General features: G+C 49.3%; 1 protein-coding gene and 1 long non-coding RNA gene across 8 annotated transcripts in view; one reads left to right on the top strand and one right to left on the bottom strand.

The window, feature by feature from the left end:
• SERTAD2 (SERTA domain containing 2) overlaps positions 1 to 6431 on the top strand; it is a 79217-nt gene extending 72786 nt beyond the window's left edge. For all 7 annotated transcript variants that reach the window (XM_030235318.2, XM_030235315.2, XM_018921094.3 and 4 more), the window contains one exon: positions 896 to 6431. In XM_030235318.2, the coding sequence (XP_030091178.1) occupies positions 900 to 1844 (945 nt within the window). In that variant the 5' untranslated portion in view covers positions 896 to 899 and the 3' untranslated portion in view covers positions 1845 to 6431. The remainder of the gene's footprint in view (positions 1 to 895) is intronic.
• Positions 2167 to 8605, bottom strand: LOC127059379 (uncharacterized). The gene is made up of 2 exons (XR_007777109.1): positions 7878 to 8605; positions 2167 to 7481 (listed from the first exon to the last, which is right to left on the bottom strand). It is a non-coding gene; the product is annotated as an uncharacterized LOC127059379 (long non-coding RNA).
• Between the last annotated feature and the right edge of the window lie 13850 nt (positions 8606 to 22455).

Below are 22455 nucleotides of genomic sequence, written 5' to 3'. Positions count from 1 at the left end.
TGTTAGGTCATGCTACTGTCACAGAACAGCAACTTCTTCATTCCTCTGCGTTTGGGGGGGATCTCGTGTCACAAAAATAATGGTGACAAAATGTGGTTGGGACTGTGCTGTGTAGAGGAGCATTTCCAGACACTCTGAAGCATCGTGGAAGAGATGGCACTGGGGACTGAACTGTCCTACTTAATCTGAGCTCAGAAATTATTTATAATGCAGGGCAAGTTTGGTAAAATCCCCTTTGTTTCCTTCAAAATCTGCCATCTGACCAGCAGCAGAGTGTAGTGCAGAGAGTGGTCTTGGGGATTAGACCAAAAGACTTGACAGATCTTCTTCTTCATCTGTAATTTATCTAATTCTGAGTATAATAACTGCATTTCCTACTCTAGTACTTTAGTCCTTAGGCAATCAGCTAAATAAACCCATATGTGTATATCCTGATGTACCAAAGGGCTGATCTCCCAACCTCACTGGGGAAGTTTCTCTCAACACACAATTGCTCGAGCCTCACTTCCCTTCCCCCGTGAACACACTTTTGAATAAAAAGAGGAAATTCATTGTGAGAACTTCAGTGCTTTACCTTTGTATTCCCAGGCATAGCACTGCCTCAGTCAGGGAACGTAAGGAAACGTTCAGTACAGTGCCTGTGGCTTGTGCTCCTATGGACAGGAAGAGGAAATTTGCTGCCAGGCATGCCAGATCTTGAGTATTATAGATGCTGTCTGAATTCCTGGTTGGAATTTACCAACACAGCCATGCCTAAACATGGATGGACCAGAGCCCTGGGTTAGGGGGGCTGCTGCTTGCTCATCACACTGCTGAGGGCCAAGGCCAACTTATTGATGGGGCCAGATGTGCACCTGCTTTGCTGCCTTCATCAGTCTCCTCTCTTCCCTTGCAGATATATGTTGGGGAAAGGAGGAAAGCGAAAGTTTGACGAGCATGAAGATGGGTTGGAAGGCAAAGTGGTGTCTCCCACTGACGGTCCCTCTAAGGTGTCTTACACCTTACAGCGTCAGACTATCTTCAACATTTCCCTTATGAAACTTTATAACCACAGGCCATTAACCGAGCCAAGCTTGCAAAAGACAGTTTTAATTAACAACATGTTGAGGCGAATCCAGGAAGAACTCAAACAAGAAGGCAGCTTGAGGCCCATGTTTGTGGCCGCTTCGCAGCCTGCCGACCCTCTCAGCGAAAACTTCCGCGAGGCGCAGCCGGCGTTCAGCCACCTGGCCTCGCCGCCCCTGCTCCCCGCCGACTTGGTAAGCACTATGCCCCTGGAGTCCTGCCTCACCCCGGCCTCTTTGCTCGAGGACGACACTTTTTGCACTTCCCCGGCTGTCCAGCACGATGGTCCAACGAAGCCACCACCTCCTGCTCTCCAACCAGTAAAGGACAGCTTCTCCTCAGCCTTGGACGAAATCGAGGAGCTTTGTCCAGCACCTACCTCCGCAGAGGCAGTAGCAGCTGAATCAGCAGCCGACGACTCTAAAGCCCAGCCCAGCGAGTCCAACATCCAGAAGCCCGAGGGCCTCCCGGAGAGCAGAACGTCTGAATCCAAACTCATGGACCCTCTGCCTGGCAACTTCGAGATAACAGCTTCCACAGGTTTCCTCACAGACTTGACCCTGGATGACATTCTGTTCGCTGACATTGATACGTCCATGTATGATTTTGACCCCTGTACATCTACCACGGGGGCTGCCTCAAAAATGGCTCCTGTCTCGGCAGATGAGCTCCTAAAAACTCTCGCTCCGTACAGCAGTCAACCAGTAACTCCAAATCAGCCTTTCAAAATGGATCTCACAGAACTGGATCACATCATGGAGGTGCTTGTTGGGTCTTAAAAATATTAGAAATATAGCAACTTTTTTTTTGTCTTTTTTATTTTATTTTATTTTTAATTTTAAGTACCAGTATATACACTTGGTAGTATTTCCATAGTCCCTCCCAGCCCCGATTCACAGCACTGTGCATGCATCCTTGCTTGCCTTTTTTGAAAAGAAAAGGATCACACTAGTTTTTGCTTCGAGCAGAGTTGGAGTGCCTTCATCCATGTATGACCACTTCTAATGTATTTTTTTTAAAGTGGTTCCTCAAGGAAGACCGAATATCCTGGTATAGGAAAGAATACGTATTGTAGACAATGTTATGTTATGTTATTACAAAAAAAAAAAAAAAAAAAAAAAAAAAAAAAAAAAAAAAGGAAAAAAAAAGGTGAAAGCTAAGCACAAGGATTATGTTGGGGAAAGCTGTAAATTGCATGTGCATACTTGTCTATTTTTTCTATAAGTTTTATTGCAAGAGGTAAAAAATTTTATTATTTAGATAATCTCAATACCATTTTAGCCCTGTATAGGTTGACTTTAGCAATTCAGCCTTTTGGAGGCATTAACCTGCTCCTCTTTAAGTGTTGCATTTACATGGCTGTTTAGAAACTGCTGCCCAAATTTATTTTATATTTTTGTACAGATTCTGCAGTTTATGGTATTGTTTTTTCTAAAAACAAATGCTGTTTATACACACAAAAAAAATAGCTATTTTGATAGGATTTGCTCACATAGTTCCTGCATAATTCAGATGTACAAGAACCACTTGTACTTTTATACAGAGTTGTAATGTTTTATATGTGTATGGTGCAAAGAGAAAATTGGATCAAATAAGCCTGCAGTCGGTTTCCCTGAATGCAAACAAACAAAAAAAAAAAGTGCTTTAAGAAAGGGCTGGGAGCTGCTTCTGACGGAGTTTCACCCGGAGTTTCACAAGTGTTTGCTCCCTGCTGTACCCACTGCGCACTACTGTGATTCCTGAAACTTAGAGCCATGTCCTTTTCCAACACGTATGTGAAGCAGTTGGCAGGAAACAGTTGTGGAACTTCACACCCGGAGGTCCTGAGCGCTGCCGTGGTCGCAGCTCCCGCCCCCCGGCCGGGCGCTGTCCCCAAGCCCGTCCGCCTTGCCAGGCCCCCATCCCGCCCGACGCGGAGCCTTAACCCGGCGGAGATCGGCGCCTCCTCACCCGGAGCTCCTGGGAATGGTGTGGTGTGAGGGGAGCACCGTGCCCCGAGCCCCCGAGAGCCAGCCTCCCGTGGCATCTCCCTGACTGACGGGCACGGGCAGAGAGCGGGGCTGGGAGCGTCCGCTCACCCTTTCTTGGAGCATTTCTCCTCCCCTCTCCCACCTCACTGTGCTAAGTGCTGAAAAAGGCAGCTTCAGTATTACTGCAGTGAAGCTCATCTCGTACCTGCACTGGATGGACTTGCTTTAATATCCATTGCTGTTGAAACTGGAGCCAGTCGTGTGACATCACTTGGCATCTCTATAGAGTTGGGTTCTTGTATCAACTGTGTTACCTGCTTTACACTTTATAGACCCGTTTTACAACGAATATACAGACACAGCTTTCTATGCATGGTCCCCTTCCCCGTAACACCTGAGAAGTCTTCTTATTGCACCAATAGCTTTTTTTTTTTTTTCCCTAAGTTCGTTATGGTGTACATTTAATTTAAAAAGATGAAAATGTTTGCAATGTATCATGCCTATTGCTGAAGTTGCTATGGCATTTTAGTTTTCCAATGGTACTTTAGTTGTTGAGTGCCGGTTACAACCTATATTGTTGACATGCCTATGGCTTCTTTAGGAATAACTTTTATATTTATTTAAGAGATTTTAAATTATGTTTTACGTCATTTGGCAATATTCAGTCGATTCTGCTCCCTTCTTGTCATGGATGAAATTGGGTCTTGCCTGCCTTTTGAGGAGGCGGCTTTTTATAAATTGGCACTTTAAAACAGGCCATATATATTTATTAGTATATAGATAGATGTAACATAGATATGCACACAGACACAGGATGAAAGCAAAAACATTTTTGCAATGAAGGAACTCCTAATGGAAATGAAATGCATCATGTACAGCTGCGAACGGCGCTTCTGGCTCCCAGTTCATCTGTCAGGGAGAGACAGGGCTGGGGGAGAGGGGGGCACGGGCCCGGGGGGTGGGTTTGCTTTTCCCAATTTGAACTCTGTGAAGCACTGGGGTGCTGATGGATTTGCAGTCACTACGCAGACTAAAGAGAAAGAAGGTTACTGCTTCAAACAGAGAACCATTGACCAAGTGTAGCTTTAGGGACCAGGGGAAGGGAGGGCGTGGAGAGGGGGGACAGCTCCAGCTCCACCCAGCCCTTATTCCACAGCAGTCCTCGGCCCTTGCAGGAGAACCCGAGGCCTTCCCTGTGACTCGAGTACCTGGGAACACAACCCTGGAACAGCACCTGGTGCAAACCTGGAACAGCACCAGTCTCACTCGGTAACTTGGTAGGCACTTGCCTTACCACGGTTAAAAAACTGATTTGCAGGACGCTGCAGCTGCCTGCTTTTTGGGATTACTGAAGTATTTACACCTGCTGGGCAAAAGCTCCCATCAGTGCCCTTCTCAGAGACCTGTGCTGTTAAGGGGAGTCAGCTGAAGTGAAGTTTTTGTACCCAGAGAGCAGGAGCCAAGCTCTAGATCCAGTCTGCCACTTGGGCAGTGTCTGTGGTTCCTTGGTGCTGAAGCACGTGTCCTGGGGCAGAATCCCTACAGGAATCCCACAGGACAGAAAGCTACTTGAATTGTGGGACTCAGCAGAAGGTTGGGAAGGCTGGTGCAGGCCTGGGTTGGAAGGGCTGAGCTGTGGTTTTTCCCCTGCCCAGTCATTGAGTGTCTCTAGCTGGGCCTGTGCTGTGGTCCCAACAGCAGCCACACATGGAATTTCTCTGAGACTTACACCAGGGATGGAGATTGACATTAACGTGCAATGAAGTGACAAGATGGGAGCAGAATAAGAGGGCTTTGGATTTGAAGTGATTTTTTTTTCTTAAATTATTTATTCTTTTTTTTTTTCTTCTGTAAATATATTTATTTTATTGTGAAGCTAACAACATCTGGATTGTAACATGTACAGAATGTATGGTAGGAATGTATCCTCTTGTAGGAATGTAAATCTGTATGAAAAAGGGTATGGGAGCCAGATTCAGAAAGAATTAATTGAGTTCCAGTCAGGATATGCATGGATCCCAGGATTATTTTTTCCCTACACTCTTTTTCTAATATGGGTCTGGTTGTTTGAAATATGCAAAAAAAGGTATGGAGGAGGGACAGGGTTATGCTCAAAATTAGTTCTAATTAGGCTCCTACCCCCCACTGGCTGCTTGAGAGTGGCCTCCCTTGGCACGCTACTGGAATCTGCCACTGAAGGCAGGGGCAAATGCAGTCAATCTCCATCGTGCTGGCCTGGGAAAGGTTTAGAAAATATGATTTTTTTCCCTCATTTTTTGAACACGCACGGGAGGTCCAGCAGAATTCCCGGGGCCGGATGCCCATAGAAGGGGGCAGGATGTTCCCTCCGGCCCCAGGAGCTGTGCCAGAGCCACGTCCTTGCCCGGAGGTGGGGCCGGGCGGGACGTCCCGTACAGACCAAAGCCTGTGTCCGACCAGCCCGGGGCTCCGCAGTGCCTCCGGGGCCGGGCGGGTCCCCACCGCCCTGGGAGCAGAGGAAGTGGAGCATCCCTCTTGGAGAAGAGCGGCCTCGCAGCGCCGTCTGTGCGGGCATCGCTCCGGCACCGCCTGCAGCCGGCCGGGAGAGCAACGCCGCGGAGGCACCGCCAGCAGAAATCACTGTCAGCAGAAATTCGGATTTTCCTCCACGCCGTGTGGTAAGAGCCTGGGTTGTTTAAAACTGATAATTTTGAATCCAAAGTTTAAACTTTATTACCATTAAATTGAGTATATAGCAATGGGTCCTGTCTGACAAATGGTTTAATTCATTCTGGCATGTTTTGAACTTTTTGTTCTTGTTACAGGGTTTCTTTTGGTTTGGTTCTTTTTTCCTCCCCCAACCCCCCAATTAGGCTTCAGTATCCTGCTTCTGTGCAAGTTGCTTTCAATATCCTATTAATGAGACTGAACATTTTAAAATAAATTAGTTCTTTTTAAGCACTTTTTTCTTTTTCTGAAAATATGTCTAACGCAAGTTCTGGAACCTCTTTAAAAACACAAATTGCAGATAAAAATCTCAACCGCAACTCCTATCTAGTTCTGAGCATATTCCATACTAGTGCCTGCAAAGGCCAAGATTCTGGAAAAGGTGTAAATAGTGTGACATGTTCAGTGCATGGTTGTTTGAACAGGGCTTGTTATTGTCAAAAAAAAAAAAAAAAAAAGAAGATAAAAAAAAGGAAAAAAAAAAAAGAAAAAAGGCTGTATTTCCCCTTCCCCTCCCACAGACCTTAGAGCTGTGCCTTTTCTATGCAATATTACAGACATCTGAAACCAGATTACTGTATTCACATGTAGGTATGGGCTGTAATCAAAAAAACAATTGGACAAATGTACATGGAAATGAGCAGTCTTACTTTTGTAGTTTTATATTATACAATAAACAATTAAAATAAATTCTGGCTTTGTTCTTTCCCTCCACGAAAGAGGGCAGTCAGGGGAAGACAAGACCCCATGAGGGCTGCAGGAGGAGGGGTGGGAGGTGTTCACCCGCGGGAGGTGGCAAGGGACAGGGGAGGGACAGCCCGGTCTGACCCCGCTCCACCTGACAGAACAAGAGAAACATGGCCTTGTGCGAGGCCTGTTCCTGCTGTGAGCCTTCTGTCCTCCCGGCACACAGAGGTGCCCGTGGTGGCCGTTCCTGGACTACGTGTGCCGAGGGATGCTCCGGGCTGTGAGCGGCTTCCCAGGGAGCGGCCAGGCCGGCCCGGAGCGGGACCTGCCCGCTGCTAATGCGCGGAATCCGCCGTCCTTCAGGCCATCAAATCCCGGCAGGAAACATCTGATACCTCAATCCACCGCTTCCTTTATCAGTGCCCTCCTCCCCTCCCCGCTCCCCCAGGTGCCTGGTGTTTGCTTTCAGGGCCAGCGAGGAGGGAGATCTCGCCCCTGCCTTTGGCTCTATCCAGCCTCTTGCGGCCGTGCCTGCGCGGCCCCGGAGCGCCCTGGGCTGGACCCGGCTGCGGTGCTCTGCTCATGAGTCACCCCCTGCGCCTCCCACACCCACGGGAGCACGCCTGCTCCATTTTGGATTTCCAGAGAACCAAGAGCCAGCGGGAAAAGCAGCGAGTCGTCCCCGTCCCGACGTGCCGCGCATCCCGGCTGCGGGGAGCTGGCTCGTGTTACGGCGCAGCGCCCTGGGCTCGGCACCAGCTGCCGCCCGGGGACAAATGGCTGCGGGGACACGGGGCGCAAAGAAAGGAGAAGAGGGAGAATTAAAGCCGGCCCCGGGATTGGATTTCTGTCGGCTCAGCAAGTGCTGCTCTCGCAGGGGTGAAGCGCAGCCGGGGCTAGGGGCGAACCCTTCCCCGGGCGCTCAGCTTCCACCCGGGGTCCGCGGGCTCAGCTCCCGTACGGTCACGTTCGGGTGTTGGTGCGCTGATCCGAGGCAGGGCCGGCGGAGTTGCCGCTGTTGCACGCCCGAAGCTGCCCCGGTTTTGTTGCCACCTATCTTTCGAGAGATTTTTTTCCTCACTTGTGACATGTCAGTGAGAGCTGCCCCCAGTGCAGAACACCCGGGCTCCGCACACAGCCCTTCTTCCCCCTCCTGAGGTGAGCAGCTTCCCACCCACTCCAAGCCTCCAACTTCCCATCTCAGCGCGGGCAGACCATCACTCTGGGCTTTTAAGACGGGGTACCCGTGCGGGGAGCTGCATCTCCCCGCAGTGTCTGCCCCGACCCGAGGGCAGGTCCAGGCATTTGCCCACAGGCAGCCCTTGCTCTGACCCCGCCGTGCGGGGAGCAGGAGGAAGGGGGAGCAGGCTGGAGTTCGGCCCAGGCTGGATGAGACTCAGGTCCGAGGTATCTCACACCAACACCACAGTGGAGGAGTGAGGCACTCACCTTGTTTCTCGAGGTGACAGGGCTCTGGGGTACCCTGGGGACCGAAGGACACTCCCTCCCTCCCTCCCTCCCTCCCTCGGAAGGTGCCACTGTGCCTCCCGAGGGAGGGAGGGAGGAGGGAGGGAGGGAGTGGCATTTCCGCAGCACTGGGCAGTGGCTCGTTTCAGCAGCATGGGCCCAGGTCTGCATTCAGCTCTGCAGATGCTCGGTATCCCAAGTCAGGGCAGGGCTCCATGGCTATCAAGAGCCATATCAAGCTCCTCTCTGGGCCTGGGTAAGTGGAAGGTCAGGGAGCTGAGGCCACCAGCTTTCAGGGACCTTGCTCAAGTATATGCTGTGTGGGCAGAAAGACACTCAAACGCGGCACCGAGGCAAGGAGGGGACGCAAAAGCGCCCTTGTGCACCGCGCTGCTGGTGGCCTCACCCAGGAGGGGTAGTGCTCCCTGCCTCCAACCTGCACATCCATGTGTGACACGTGTTCCTCCAGCGCTGGCATTGGGAGCCAGCCCTGCTCACACAGCGCAGCCAGCTTCCCTAGACCACACACAGCTCGTACTCACCAGAGGAAACATAGCAGGGAAAAATCGTTGGAGAATGAAATCCCCTCCTGCCACAGGCAGTGCTCCATAGAGCTGCTGTGAACCACAGCGAACCCATCAGCTGAGACAGGTCTGCTGGGATGCTGGCTCCATGGCTGAGCTGTGCAAGGAGCTGCTTCTCCTGGCTCCCCCTGCCCCCTTCCACCTCACCCCTCTCCTCTGGGCTCCTTGCCCTCAGCTCCCAGTCAGCCCTGGGTCCCATTTGTCTCCATCACCGGTGGCTGCAGGCTCCTCTCTCTGCCTGGTCCTTGCATACATCATCTGCCTCCTCTCCAGGCAGCTCCCTCCTTCCACAGCTCCCCTCCCTTTTGAAGAAACTGCCTTAGCAACTGGCAGCAGGCCAGCAAGATCATGGGTTTTCCCTCCCACCCTTCCTTCTCCTCCCAAGAACAAGGTGGCCAGGGAGGGGGAAGGAGCCACAAGGCCTCATGCAGCAGCCACAGGGGTTCTGTGTGAGGCAGTGGGCTGGGCACACCTACATCTCATCCTCCAGCACTCCAGGTGGGCCAGGTGCTCTGGGGTCAGGAGCAGGGAGGGTTCCTTTTAGTCCTCTGTCTCTCTTCCTTTTTCAACCAATCTTTTTCCCAAAAACCAGTCAATTCCTTCCCAACCATCTCCAGATCTAGAGATCTGCCAGGGGAAGGCACAGAAGGAACAGCTTCCAAATAGCCCATTTCTTCAAGCATTTCCTTCCATTCTTTTGGCCCTACCTTCCCCACTTCATACTACTCTCCCTGGACTATTTCCTCTCCTTTCCCCCCTGTTCACTGGGCTTCCTTCCCCTTGCCCTTTTTCTCCCCTTGCTTTCTCTCCTTCACACAGTTTGGCCTTCAGAACTTGCCCCTTTCCTGGTGTGAGCAGGGATGACATGGATTGTGTGCTTGTGCCAAGCTCTGCATTTATTAGAGAGGGTGAGGAAAAAGAAAAGAAAATGCCTCAAACCCCTGGAAGCTTGCTAGAAGACAACACTCAGGTAGGGTAACATTGCTCTTGCTTTCCTTGCACTCTGCCTTACTGTTTGCATGGAGAAAGGATTATTTGGGCTGCCCCAAAGGGGCTTTACTGCCTAGCTTGCAGTAAACCCTAAGCCTTTGGCAGAGCTAATTTGACCAGCCTGCTCCTTCCTGGGGTGGGGAGGCCTGCTGGGGTGGGAGGCACAGAGGGATAAACCCTGTTCCCCCTGCCCTGATGGCAGAAAAAAGCTGCCACCACCCTTTCCCTGCCTGCCAGGAGTTAGTATCGTGGCAGCCAAAGTGGTACCTTAGTTCATCCAAAGGTTTTCACCTAAATCCTTCACAAGTGCCCCATGAAGTGATCTGCATTTCTTGCCCTCCCCGCTGTTTGGTGGCAAAACTTGGTGAAGCAGATCTGCCTAGCATAACCTTAATTAAGGGATGTGAGGAGAAAGGAGGAGACCCCACTGGGAAAATCCAGAGGCACCACAAACCCAGGGGCTGTGGATGAGGGGGGCTTTGAGTGCTGACTGGTTTAGCAGCAGCATTTTCAGGTGAGGCCTGGCAGCTAGCTCAGGACATGAACAGAAGGGGAGCTCCATTTCCAGCCGGTTTAAAGCCCAGCCCTCTGCTCCTGTGTCTCTTTCTCCAGCCAGAAGTGCAAAGAAGCTGCTTCTGCCACCCTGAATGGGACTGAGGGTCACCTCAACTACTGTCTTCTCCAGCCTCAAGCTAGCACTTCAGTTCCAGGGATGAGAAGCACCTATTCTCATTTTGGAGAACATCTCTCCTGTATGTAACTCCATGTTCAAAGCACCAGAGCTTATCTCCCTTTGGTAGCTGTGGGGACACAGCTTCAGGCTACACCAGGGTTTGAGGGGGTCTGGTGAGCTGAGCTGCCAGACTCTGGCTTTCACTGGATGAAAGCAAGAGCAGGGTCTGGGCCCAGATCATATTCCCCAGGAGGAAATGTGTACAATTGGAAGCAGCAGTGATGCTCAAAAGCCACACAGGGGCTGGCCGGTGCAGCCCAGAGGCAATCCAGCTCCTGCAGCAAGACTTGGTCCCAGCTGTGGAGCTTCTATCCAAGGAAAGGCTTGGGGGTCAGGAGAGGAGCAGCTCAGCTCCAGGATGAGAAAGCCTTTCAGGGTTACCTGTGGATCCATGTGGCCTCTGCACACAGCAGCTGCTCTGTCCCTAATCCCTGGATGCTGTGACACAGGGACACCACGAGCACAGCCCTGAGCTGGCTGTGCTTCAACAGTGTCACCTCATATTCCTTGGAGCAGCCCCTCCTGCTGAGGAACCTCGGAGCTCCCAGACTCACAGCCAGGGAGGGAGAACTGCACTGTGCTGCTCTGGGAGCCAGGCTTTTCCCACCTTGAAAAGGAAAAGGATTCAGGGAAACAACAGGGCAGGGGGACTGGGGAAGCTGAGCTTGCAGTTTGTTCTTTTTACCCTCTCAGATGCAGCTCTGCCAGATCAGCAAAGCCACCCCCATTTGGGTGACACCCCTGTTTGGATGACACCCTAAAGACACACAGCAACAGCAACAAACAGAGCAGAATTTCTAAGCAGAGTCCAAAACACCCCTTCCATCCATCTCCTGCTACAGATGATCCCCCCCAAACACAGTGTGGCCTCACCAGTCTCATGGCTTATTACTTACTAGAAGCTGAATTCTGGATGGTTTCCTTTATCCAGCCCAAGAGAAGAACTCCAATGCAACAACAAAAAAGAAAAAAAAAAAAAAAAAAAAAAAAGAAAAATTAAATCACCTCATCACCTCTGCCACTCAATTTGGGTTATTAAAAGGCCTTGACTTAGTGGGTTAGGGATCACCAGCACACCCAGAATCCCTTGCAGAGAGGAGCACAACCATGATTTGTGGTGTGTCACAGGGGCTCTGGGGATGGCAGCAATGCAGAACGGCAGCCACAGCACAGCCCCAAAACCAGACACTGCCGGAACAAAGCAAGGGTCCAAGCATGCCTGGTGAACCATCCACTAGGAATTGGTTCAACCTGTCTGGAGTCCCACACACGAAAGCAAGGACAACCCAGGACTGTGTCATCCCAGGCAAAGCAGTGGGGGAAAAAGGGAGAGAAACATGCTGGGCAGGAGGGACGACTCTTCAATGTGGCCCTGGGGATGAGCTTGGAAAGGTGGCAAGTCCCAGCTTGCTCCCTCCTGCCAGAAACTCCTATTCCTGCCTCCCCTCCCACACCCTGTGCTCCCGATGTGACCTTCCTCCCAGCTCAGCCACCACACAGCTGCTCCCAGGCAGCTCCCCGTGGGGAGCAGAGGGACAGGGGATGAGGTGAATGAGGCTGGGGAAGCAGAAGGGCTCCAAGGGCTCGGGACTTGCCAAACAGAGGCATCCCTTAGAAGGGATGGGAGGAAAACCAACCTTCCCACAGTTGATGGGCTGCTCCTGGGGGATAGCAAATCCATGTGGCTCTGACTAACTTCATTTCACACCCGGACCTGGGGCAGGCTAAGTGCTCTCCAAAGTTATGAATGAAAAAGACATAATTTAAAAATAAAGAGTAGTTCTCTCTGAGATATCCTAGCCTGGCTGGTGCTTGTCAGGCTCAGAACAGGCACGGTGGCTCCAGCTTGCCCAGAACCCCTGCCCAGGCAAAACCAGCTTTGGCACCTGCTCTGTGCCAGAACGTGCCCAGCTGGCTGGGAAGGGCTCCCTGGGACAGTGGCACCAAGGGAAAACTGCAGCCTCAGGAACACACACACACTGTGAGAGCCTGTTCTCTTGTGCTGCTCTAAATGCTTCAGTGCTTCAAGGGAGAGGCATCAAGATTTAGGCCTAAATTAAGATTTTAGATAAACAGCAGGAACAAACCCATTTGGCCCAGCTCCTTCCTCTCCAGCAGATTTGCAATCTGTACCAGGTGAGCAGGGCCCAACCATTTCTGTTTATGGTGTCTGTTCTAAAGCAACTGATCTAAAACTCAGTGAAACAGGCAAATTTGGCTCTGCTGTTCCAGAACACCCTGTGCCATCTGCAGATGATTCTTTACACAGAGAGAATGTGCTCTGACAGACAGAGTTAAACAACCCAATAGCTTCATCTAATATATAATTTATCACCCAGAGTAACCATAAGAAAAGCACATTTTAAATGATGGGTTTGACTGTGGTTAACCCTGAAATTAGGGACTTTCTTTTCTTGATTACTGCACTCCTCTTTTTGAAGCACAGCTACCCCCAAAGCCAAGCTCAACTCTGCTGCTTTAAACCCAGCTCCTAACCCCTGCTCCTCACACAGCCTTTAGAGTGAAACAGGTCCTGCAACAATATCTTTGGGCCAGCAAAGGCAACACCTGCCATGGAGAAGACTTAAAAACACTTTGTAAAACACTGCCTCCTTGTTAACCCAAGGGAGAAAACCCAGGCTCCTGGTTTAGTGTCTCACACACCACCCGAGCAGCAGAATAATTTACCAACATGTAAACGGAGGGCTTAGGGGCAGCTGCACCACATAAACAGTCACGGTGGGGCTCTGAAGTTTCTGTCAGGATATGGGATATAAAGCTGGGTGAATAACTGATTTTTCGGTTCACTGGCAACCCTGAAAAAAGTTTCAAAAGTAAAAAAAAATTCATTTGGGGTCGACTGAAACAAATGTTTTGCTTTGACTTTTCAGCCCCTTTAACAAAAGTTAGCTCCGAAGATCATTCCAAATGAAAGGCTGCTTCAAATAGGAAAATCTCAAAGCCTTTTATTCAGAAAAGGCTGAAACAAAATAGGTTTGTTTCTTTTCTAGCTAGGAAAAAAAAATGTGGCAAATCAAAACAACTAATTTTCATTTTGCCAAAATTTGCCTTTTTTGCTCAAGATTTTACCCAGCTCCAGCACAACCAATTTACACATGCAATAACTTAAAGCGAGACACTAGTAATCCTGATGGAATACAAGTTTGTTTTGTTTTTAAAAAAACAAAACAAACAACACTGCACAAATGTCCTGAAACTGAAACCCAACAGAAAGTAAGCTCAAAACCACTAAGCTTTTCTTGGCTTGGCTAGAGAATCTTATTAAGTCTCTGAATCATAGAGCCACAGATTTGGGATGTTGTGAAAATTAAATTAGTCTTACTTATTATTAGCAAGGCAAGAAAGGAACCAGGAGATTAGGATGCAGCAAGTGGCATTGTGAGCCAACTTTTCAGCGTGTCCCTGCCTTTCTCCTGCAAACCCACAATTAGCTCCGTGGTGGCTTTAATCTCAGGCTGCAGGTTCCTGACTATTCCCTCAGCCTAATGCAAATCCAGGATTTAATGCCACGCCACAGTGAGATTCTCATTTCACTTCCTGCCTTGTTCCATTTGAAGCCTCTGCTTGTCTGGGCTCTGTAGGTGCATCTTACTCTATGGCTGCAGGCATTTAAGATCCAGGGAAAGCAGGAGTTAAACCCTTGGGACAGAGGAGGAAAGGCACCCATCCATATGGACTTCCAGAGAGTACAAGTGGGATGACCTCACCCCTCTTCTGTTAGGCCTTTTTCTTTGGGAGTTTAATATTGGAGTTTGCTGGCTGCTGGATGGCTCTGACGCCTTGGGGGACAGGGGCTGGCCAGCTGGGACAGGAACACTGCTCTGCACTATGGGACCAGAGACAGAGATGGGATTTATCCAGATTTTTCATGCTTTCATTCAGGATTCAATTGCTCCACGTGCCAGGGAAGAAGTGGGAGTGAGACACTTTGTTTTTCTAACTGCTGTACTTTTAAATTAAGGCAGGCCATAGCACAGCTCGTCTTTGTAATTCACAGCTCCAGACATCCCACCACACTCCTCAGCAGAAAGAAAGCAAAGAGCAGATATTCCAAATGCCTTACCCAAGCCTGGGGTTTAAACAGTAGGAAAAAAAAATATGACAATGACAATAAAAAAAAATATGACCATGACAATATGTCATAAAGAGACAAAGACAGGCAGTGACAGTTTGCTGGAAATTGTTTTAACAGATCACAACTGAAAGTGGCTTTAAACCCACAGAAATCCTTGGAAGGTAAAAAAACCCATCCAAAGGAGAATTTGGACCATCTCAAATCACCACTACACTAAGAAACCAGAGCCTTCCTGAGGGCAAACTCCAAAGCAATATTTAATGAGCCAATACTTCCATTTATCATGAACTCATTTGAATACCAGAGTCCCTACACAATAAATAAACCTGCCTGCAGTGTTATTATTATTGTTTTGTTTAAACAGCTCCTTTAATCCCCAAACAGCTGGCTAACATCACAGCAGGGCTAGGGGTGAGCAGCTTGGCAGCACAGCACCTCTGCTGCCCCAGGCCACAGGGCTTCCAGCAGGTGAGGTGGGAAGGGCTGTCCTGCTTTCCCAGCCTCAGCTCTCCCAGGAAACACTGCTCACACCAGAGAGGAACCACACATCTCCAACCCTGCTCAGAGCGAAAAGGAGCTGAAAACCCTCCTGGGTGAAGGTGGGAGCCCAGGGAATTCCAGCACCGACTGCATAGCTCCAGTCACCACTTCTGTCCTTCAGCCAAGGACAGCAGCTTCTCATCCCTTCCCCCTCCAGGGTACAGCACGCCACAAAACATGCAGGCTTTGCAGAGGGGCTTCCCAGCCTGACTTAGGGAATAAGCGAAGGTGGTTCTGTGCAGAAGCATGGAAAGCTGGAGTTCCTGCAGCCAGGACCTCTGCAGTCCTTGGTCACACCTCTGGAAGAGACAAGCTGCAGGGAACTCCCAGCACACACATTCCTGTCCCTTGCACTTACTCCTGCTTTCACATCTCCTGTGGTGTGCCAGATGAACAGAGGGATGAACCAGATTTGCTCCAAATCTCTCCTCACAGCCTTTTGGGAGCAGAGCTTTTCCCTTGTCAGAGGTCTCCAGCCCAAGGTGAGCACATGCAGCCTGCAGGATAGAGCAGAGCCCAGAGACTCACTCATTCCTTGAAAAACTGCAGGCCCTCAGAGTACCAGGAACCCAATATCACCAGGTGAAGCCTACAGGAGATGGGGTGTGGTGCCACTTTTCCAGCAGAGAACAAGTAGCTGGGGCTCTGTAAGCAGGCTGATCACTGCTGCAGCACTGAAGATGAGCAGCTCCCATGTGCACAGTGCTCACATGAAACAGACACAGCTGTATCAGCCCAAACAGCATCCAGTGCCTCTCAGGATAATTCCAACTGCAGGAAAGATCTCCCTGTATCAATCACGTGTGTGTATAACCATCTATAACTGTGTATGAGAATTATCTAAAATCAGCTCCTCACAGCAAACTCTAGACAGGGGAAATGGTCTGGGCCGCATAAATGACACAAAAAAAGCAAATGTAAATCCCTATTATTTGACCCTTGAGCTGAAGTGTTTGGCTGGAAAGTGCAGCCTTGAGTTCATCAGCCCCTCCTGTTAGCAGCTCCAAACAGGCAGCAAACATCACACTGAGACTGTAGCATCTTTCCCTGCATCTCTCTCTGCAGGGAAAAGCCAACTCTAACTGTGGGGCTGCGCTTCTACACAGCTGCAAGAGCAACTGTAGCCTTGACATTCACTTTTGTGAATTACTTTGTTTCCCACCTGTGAGTTTGTTTTGCAGGAGAAGAGCAAGGCCTACCTCTGTCTTGCTTTCCTCTTTTCCAGGGGCAGCTCTGGTTTTGGGGAGTTCAGGGCAGCAGTGGGGTCTGCAGTGCTCTGTCAGGCAGGAGGGAAAGGCAAGCCCTGTTGAAAGTGGAGCAGGATCTCCCTTGTGGTCCTGCCAGCGTTCCCTCACCCGCCTCCACCTGTCTGGGTTGCTGAGAAGAAACCAGAGCCTATTATCAGGCCGGCTGCTTTGTCAGGTGCTCCTTTGATGTAAATGCAGCCGCGATCAGATGTGCTGATGGCAGCAAACAGCCAAAGAGAACCGAACTGCCCTGCACGGTGACCTGCAGAGATTAGAGCAAACAGGGCTGTGGACAAATCACGGAGATTAAACGGGAACGAGCTGAGAAGTCTTGGGAGAAGCACCCAGGGAGGCAAAAATAAGCAATGCAGACAGAAAACAGGAAAACAAGGTAGACCAAGGATTGACAAGACCCTACTAGGGTAGGGATAAAGGCATAAATCAAAGCCTTTCCCCACCTCTTCATACTTCAGCTTTGCCCAAATGCTCCTGCTCCACTTGCTGCAGGCTAGCCGGCTGACAGAACCCTTAGTGCACCTTTGCTGCATTCTGCCTGTCACAGCCATCACTGCAGAACCAACTCGGCCCTTACGGGGGGGACAAAAACCAGGCTTCCCCCACCCACCCCCTTCTTTTATCCTTTTTTTCTTTTTCAAAAATTTGTGGAGGGCTGGTGACCTTTTCCAAGGGCAGAGGACCAGGAGGCCTGCAAGGCCAGAAAGTCCCATGCCCACATCTAAGGTGAAGCAATGCAGCTCCCCTTCCTGCAAATCTGTCCCTGCCAGCAGCTCAGCTGCATTTTGCAAGGTTTCTTTAAAATTTGGAGAGTAGGACTCTGCTTTTGAAGGTGGAAATATTTAATTTGGGGCAGTATAGCACACCATTGCATTACCTAATTTTTTCATTTATCTGTTGCTAGTGGTGATGTTCTGCTCCTGCCAAGCTCTCAGATTTGAGGACCATTTCTGATTTAGGGACCCCTCAGCAGTGTGCCAGGTGACAGGTGTGGGTATTCTGACACCCAAATTCATGGGGAAAACCAGAGAGCACCAGAGAAAAGTACTTTTTTCACTGATCAACCTTTCTGCAGCTAAATGAGGCCTGATGCCTTATTAAAAGCACCTCTACACTTGGAATCCCAGTTGCAGACAGCAATCTCTGTACCCATCAAAAAGGGAATTTCTCTAGCAACAGCAGCAGAACTGTAAAATTCCTCCTGCAAACACACTAAAGTCCCCCTTACCACCACACACCACGGCTCTTCTCACCACCACTTGCAAACCAGGGCAGCCACATTGTGCTCACACTTGCAAACACAAGGGGGAATTTTCAACCCTGCTGACCAGAAGTGGCAGAGTAAGACCAAGATGTCATGGAGGCAGATTTCTGCACACCAGGCCTATTATTTGCTAACGAGATTTCAGCTGTGATCCTCCCAACTCAAAACAAACTCCAGGGATCAGTACACTCAGGAATTTGTTGTCAGCAAGTCCTGGACTCTCTCCCCTCATGCTGTGGTGCCAGGCTGGCCTGGGCAGTGCTGCACATCACCAGGTATCTCCCTACACACACTCCCAGCCTCGGGGGAAAGTGGCTTTCAGGAAGAGAAGAAAATTGAAATGCACACACTGCAACATTTCAGCAGAGTCTGTCCTGAGACAGCTTCACCTCCACAGTGCCAGCACGGTCCTCCAGTGCACTGCACAAACCAAACACAGGAAATAAACAGGAGCCTGTGCCAGCTGCAATGGTCCTACAAGCTGGAAAGGACCAAACTCCCTACCTCTTCAGCCCTGGACTGGGGAGAATTGGCTCAGGCTGCCTCCTGTATGAAAGAACAGCTTTCCTAAGGACTGAGCTCACACTGCCAGCCTGCTAAGGAGCTGCATTGACTGGAAACCTAAAGGACAGCTGTTTGTTCCTCCCTTTCCACCCTGCTTCCTCGTCCCCAGCCAAAGGAGGGGGAAAGCTGCCAGAAAAGACTTCATCTAGGTGGCCAAAGATAGAAAGAAAGGGATAGGACACCCCTTCAAAATGGAAAAGGGAAGAAAATGTTCCTGTAGGAGCACAAAGCAGCCACACAACTGCTCCTTTTGCCATTGTCAGAGGGAGGCAGCTCAGTCCAAGGGAGAGTGGAGTAACCTGCAAGAGTCTGAACAGCTGCAAAAAACCCCACCAGCTGCACTTTGATTCTTAACTCGCTTCACCATCAACTCAGAGACAAAAGGCTTTAGTGCTCCTAATGAAAACACAGTCCCTGCACCAGTAAAATAACACAGCCTTGAAAAAAAGCCCTTTTTGGTGGTAGAATTGTCGTGCAAACAGGTTTCAGGTCCAAGTTGCTGAGATTGGGACAAAATGTTTGATGATATTTGGGGCTGGAGACAGAGAGGAAAGTGAGGATTTGAAGGTGTTAGGGGGACACTTCATGACTGCTTTTGATTTGTTTCCAAAATATCCATGTTTTCTACTTGTGCTAATGCTCCCTGTAGTTTAAAGGCCAAAATGTGATCCAAAAATGCCTTATGGGTCCTGAGCCAGCCCTTGCATTTTTGAAAGTGCCTGCTAGGTATTTTCTGCTCTGAATTCCTGTGGAAGGTACTTCCACATCCTTCTCCAAGACTGTTGTGAGCAACTGAAGTGCTTTAGGAAGAGATTCAGCAAATCTTGTTGCCTTGTCTTGTGCAAACTCCTAGGACTGGTAAGCATAAAGGAGTAAAACAACCCCCAAAACAGTGGTCCAGTCACTCATGGAGTGTCTGCACACAGCTGCCAGTGTTCACTTGCTCTTTCCAGTCAGTCTCCTCACACACTTCTTTTCCTCAACTGAAGAAGACCTGAAAAACCAGCTCCAACCACAGCAAAATTACAATTCAGACAGTATCACAGCTCTGGAGTCCTGAATGACAGCCCAGAGGACACTAGAACATAGAACATTAGACAGAGACATAGAACTAGAACATTAGACAGAGACAGCTCTGCCATGGCCACACGTGTCTTCTGGCCTCCCCCTGTACCTCAGTCTGCTCCTCTGATCACAGAGCTGTCCACTGGCTTTGGAAAGACATGCTAGGATAAAGTTGTGTGGCATGAGCAGCAGGACTGCCCTCCTTTCCCCTGTGTTGCTGTGGCCAAGACTGGTTTCTCCCTCAAGCAATAGGGGAGACCCTTACTAGGGGTTCTTTGGGCTACTTACACCAACAAGCTGCAGCTGACAATTAGCAATGTGGATCCAGCACGGGAGAGGCCAATTTGTCTGCTCCTTTTACTACTGGAGTTGGAGTCTGTAACAGACAAACTCCCCAGCGTGGCACAAGGTGCTGCATCCATGCCAGCAAAAGTGCTTGGGCTGGGATGGGCTTTTCCCCCCAGGGTACAAGTCCAAAGGGTTCAGCCCTGTGCAGAGCCAGGCCAGCCCAGCGTGGCTCAGGAGGATGGAGCTGAAAACCACCGAGGTCTTTGGAGTTTGTACTGCAGCAAGGTTTGGGGTGCCCACAGCACCATGGCACGAGACCCCAGCTCCCTGACAACTGCTCTTCCTATGAGGTATCCTGCTGATCAGCTGGAGGCCAGGCACCACTCTAAGGTCTGATCCAAAGAACTTGCTTTTCTCCCCTTGTTTGTGCAATGCCTCCTGAAGACCAGCTCAGGCAAGGTAACACTTTCTGAAGTTTGTGAGATGAAGACAGTCTTGAAAACTACACCTGGCCTCAGTAAACTGCCCTCACTGCAATTCTGTGCTGAGGGAAACCAACAATGACTGTTTAATCACTTAAAGAGTCTAAAACCAACTGAGACACAATTTCATTGGAAAAGCAAAACCAAACGCACACACATGGCTGCTGAACCTGCCCCTTGGTTTCCCCTCCCTCTCCACGTAACTTCACTGCTTTAAATATGGAAGGTGAGGCTCACATCATGGCAGCAATCTCAGCAGAGAACTTTCTCCTATTTAGGAGGTTTGCTTGCTGGACCTGGTGTGAACCATGCAAACACCAGGACCTGCCCATGCACCAGCACAAAAAATCCCTGATGAGCAAACATCACTCACAGCAGCTCCACTGACATGGGTATAGCAAATGCCACCTGGGCACACAACCAGTGAGGGCACAGGTGACAGCCCAGCAGAATCCCTCAAGGAACATAGCCCAATCTGATGCCTCAATCAGTACATTGCACACACGGGCTACACATTCTAAACACACAAAACTATGCCAAAAGGATCATTAAGCATATGGAAAATCAAGCCAGAGGAATCATTAAGGATGTTTAGGCAAACATTAAAAATATGTACAATACCCTAGTTTGACTCTCCTTTGAATTATTTTGTTTCCCACGGGACCCCAGGGTCTTTTAGTTCAAGGAGAAATATTTTTTTGCCCCTTCATATTCTAGAAGTAGTCCCAAGCCTTACCTGAGCCACACAATCCAATTACTGTATTGTGCACAGCACTAGGAACCTCTGCAGATATGTGCCAGGTCAGCAGGGTCCTGACAGAATCAGTGGAGCTACAGAGGAAGACTAAGAGACCCTAAACTAGGAAAAATACTTTTCTTTGGTGAACATATAGAAAAATACTTTTCTTTGGTGACACAAGACAGTCAGAATCCCCCTCTGCCTTTGAGATGTGTGTGAGACCTGTGCCAGCTGAGTCCTTCTCAGATATTGCTGACAGAGTTGATCTTCCCAACCCTTCTGTAACACAGGGTTAACAACATATATTACATATTAAAGTATAGGTTGACAAGGTGAAAACAAGAGCTCCATCACATGTGAACCTGACCCCCAGTGCCACAGAGCCACGACTGAGTATCAAACAAGCAATGCTCCTAACTGCTTAAGCTACATCCCAGAGAAATTAGCATTTCTCCACATTCCAATCAGGCAACCCATGCTGGGTACCAAATGACAGAAGTGCACAGGTGACCTCCTGCAAAAAAAGCTGGCATGGCCAGCTGCTTCCAGCCAGGAGAGCATCACACTCCACTGTGCCTTCTCTGCAATTTCCACACAGGGCCACCCCTTCCCTTCAGCCACAGGATGCAGGAACCCTGCAGAGAAGTTTCACTGCACTACACTGATGCAGAGAATAAATCTGCACAGGGCACGAGGCAAGGATCAGGTGAAGACAGGAGGATATGCGAGCAACAACTGTCACATTGCAGACACATGACAGGACTGAAGCTGCAGTTCCAAATCCATGGCAGAGCTTTGTTTTTGAGGATTTTATTTTATACCTACAGTGAAGAACTATAATGTACCTCCTTATCTAAAAATAATTTTTGAAAAAGGTCTTCTAACATCTGGACTTGTATCAATGCTACGACAGGCACCAGCAGCTGCATTTAAACCCTCAAGTCTGCAGCCCAGCTCTCTACCAACAATAACTGACAGCAGTGGGGGGTTGTGGTGATGCAGCTCCCACGCACCCCATGGCTGTGACACATTTCTTCTGCAGAACAGGAACTCAGACCCTTGCAGCTCCAAGGCTCAGTTCCAGATTTTGGAGGAAAGCAGCCAGTGGGCACAGTGTGTGCACCTGTAATCCAGCCCAGGCTTTCCCTTCTCTCCAAATGCTCCTGCTCCTCATGCTTGTATCACACTTTCTCCACCATCTGCTCTTCCTACAGCTATCCCAGCTGCCTATACTCTAGTACTGCTTCACCTTCCTATTTCTTCTTCTGCTGAGCTCTTGCTTTGTGTTTTCTTCCAGCTCCTCCTCCAATTGCTTTTAGGCCTCTGAATTTAAATGTGCTTCTTCCCATCTCCTTTCACATTCCAGGCTCTCTGGAGGGAGCAGACCAGGCTGCTTGCTGCCTTTAATGGCTATGCTCTTTGGTAGAGGTCAGAAGACAAAAATTTTCTCTGATTTTGTAGCAGACACTCCTAGCAGGTACTACACAATTATTAGATGACCTATGCTTTTATAAATTATATTCAAGTGTATTTTGCAACTATACTGTATTTTCAGAATGCTCTGAAATTTGCAAGATAAATATGGAGAGCTGCAGAACTGGCACAAAATGTAAATGGTTGGACCAAGGGTGATTCATCTTACATGCACTGAGCTACATCTCTCTCACATCCTAAAAGGCCACCAGATATTCAGCTCAAGTGCAGCAGTACAACAACCAAACTTTCCACATGATGATTTCATTACCAGGTGAAATTCTGTACAACTCAATGTGATGAAGAGTTAACTTCAGTACACACTCACTGCATTTGATGACATGTACACACATTTATTTGCAAGCTTTACTTTTGGCATCTCAAAATGAATTTGCTGAGCTAATGATATTCTGAGGAGGTGTCAACGTTCCAGGCACTGTGGCCAGTCCAGCACTGCCAGCACCTGCAGCATGTGGTGGT

This window comes from Serinus canaria, chromosome 3 (assembly GCF_022539315.1).
Source record: "Serinus canaria isolate serCan28SL12 chromosome 3, serCan2020, whole genome shotgun sequence".
Taxonomy (NCBI): Eukaryota; Metazoa; Chordata; class Aves; order Passeriformes; family Fringillidae; genus Serinus; species Serinus canaria.
Note: the sequence above shows the minus strand (reverse complement) of the source record. Positions and strands in the feature narration are given on the sequence as shown.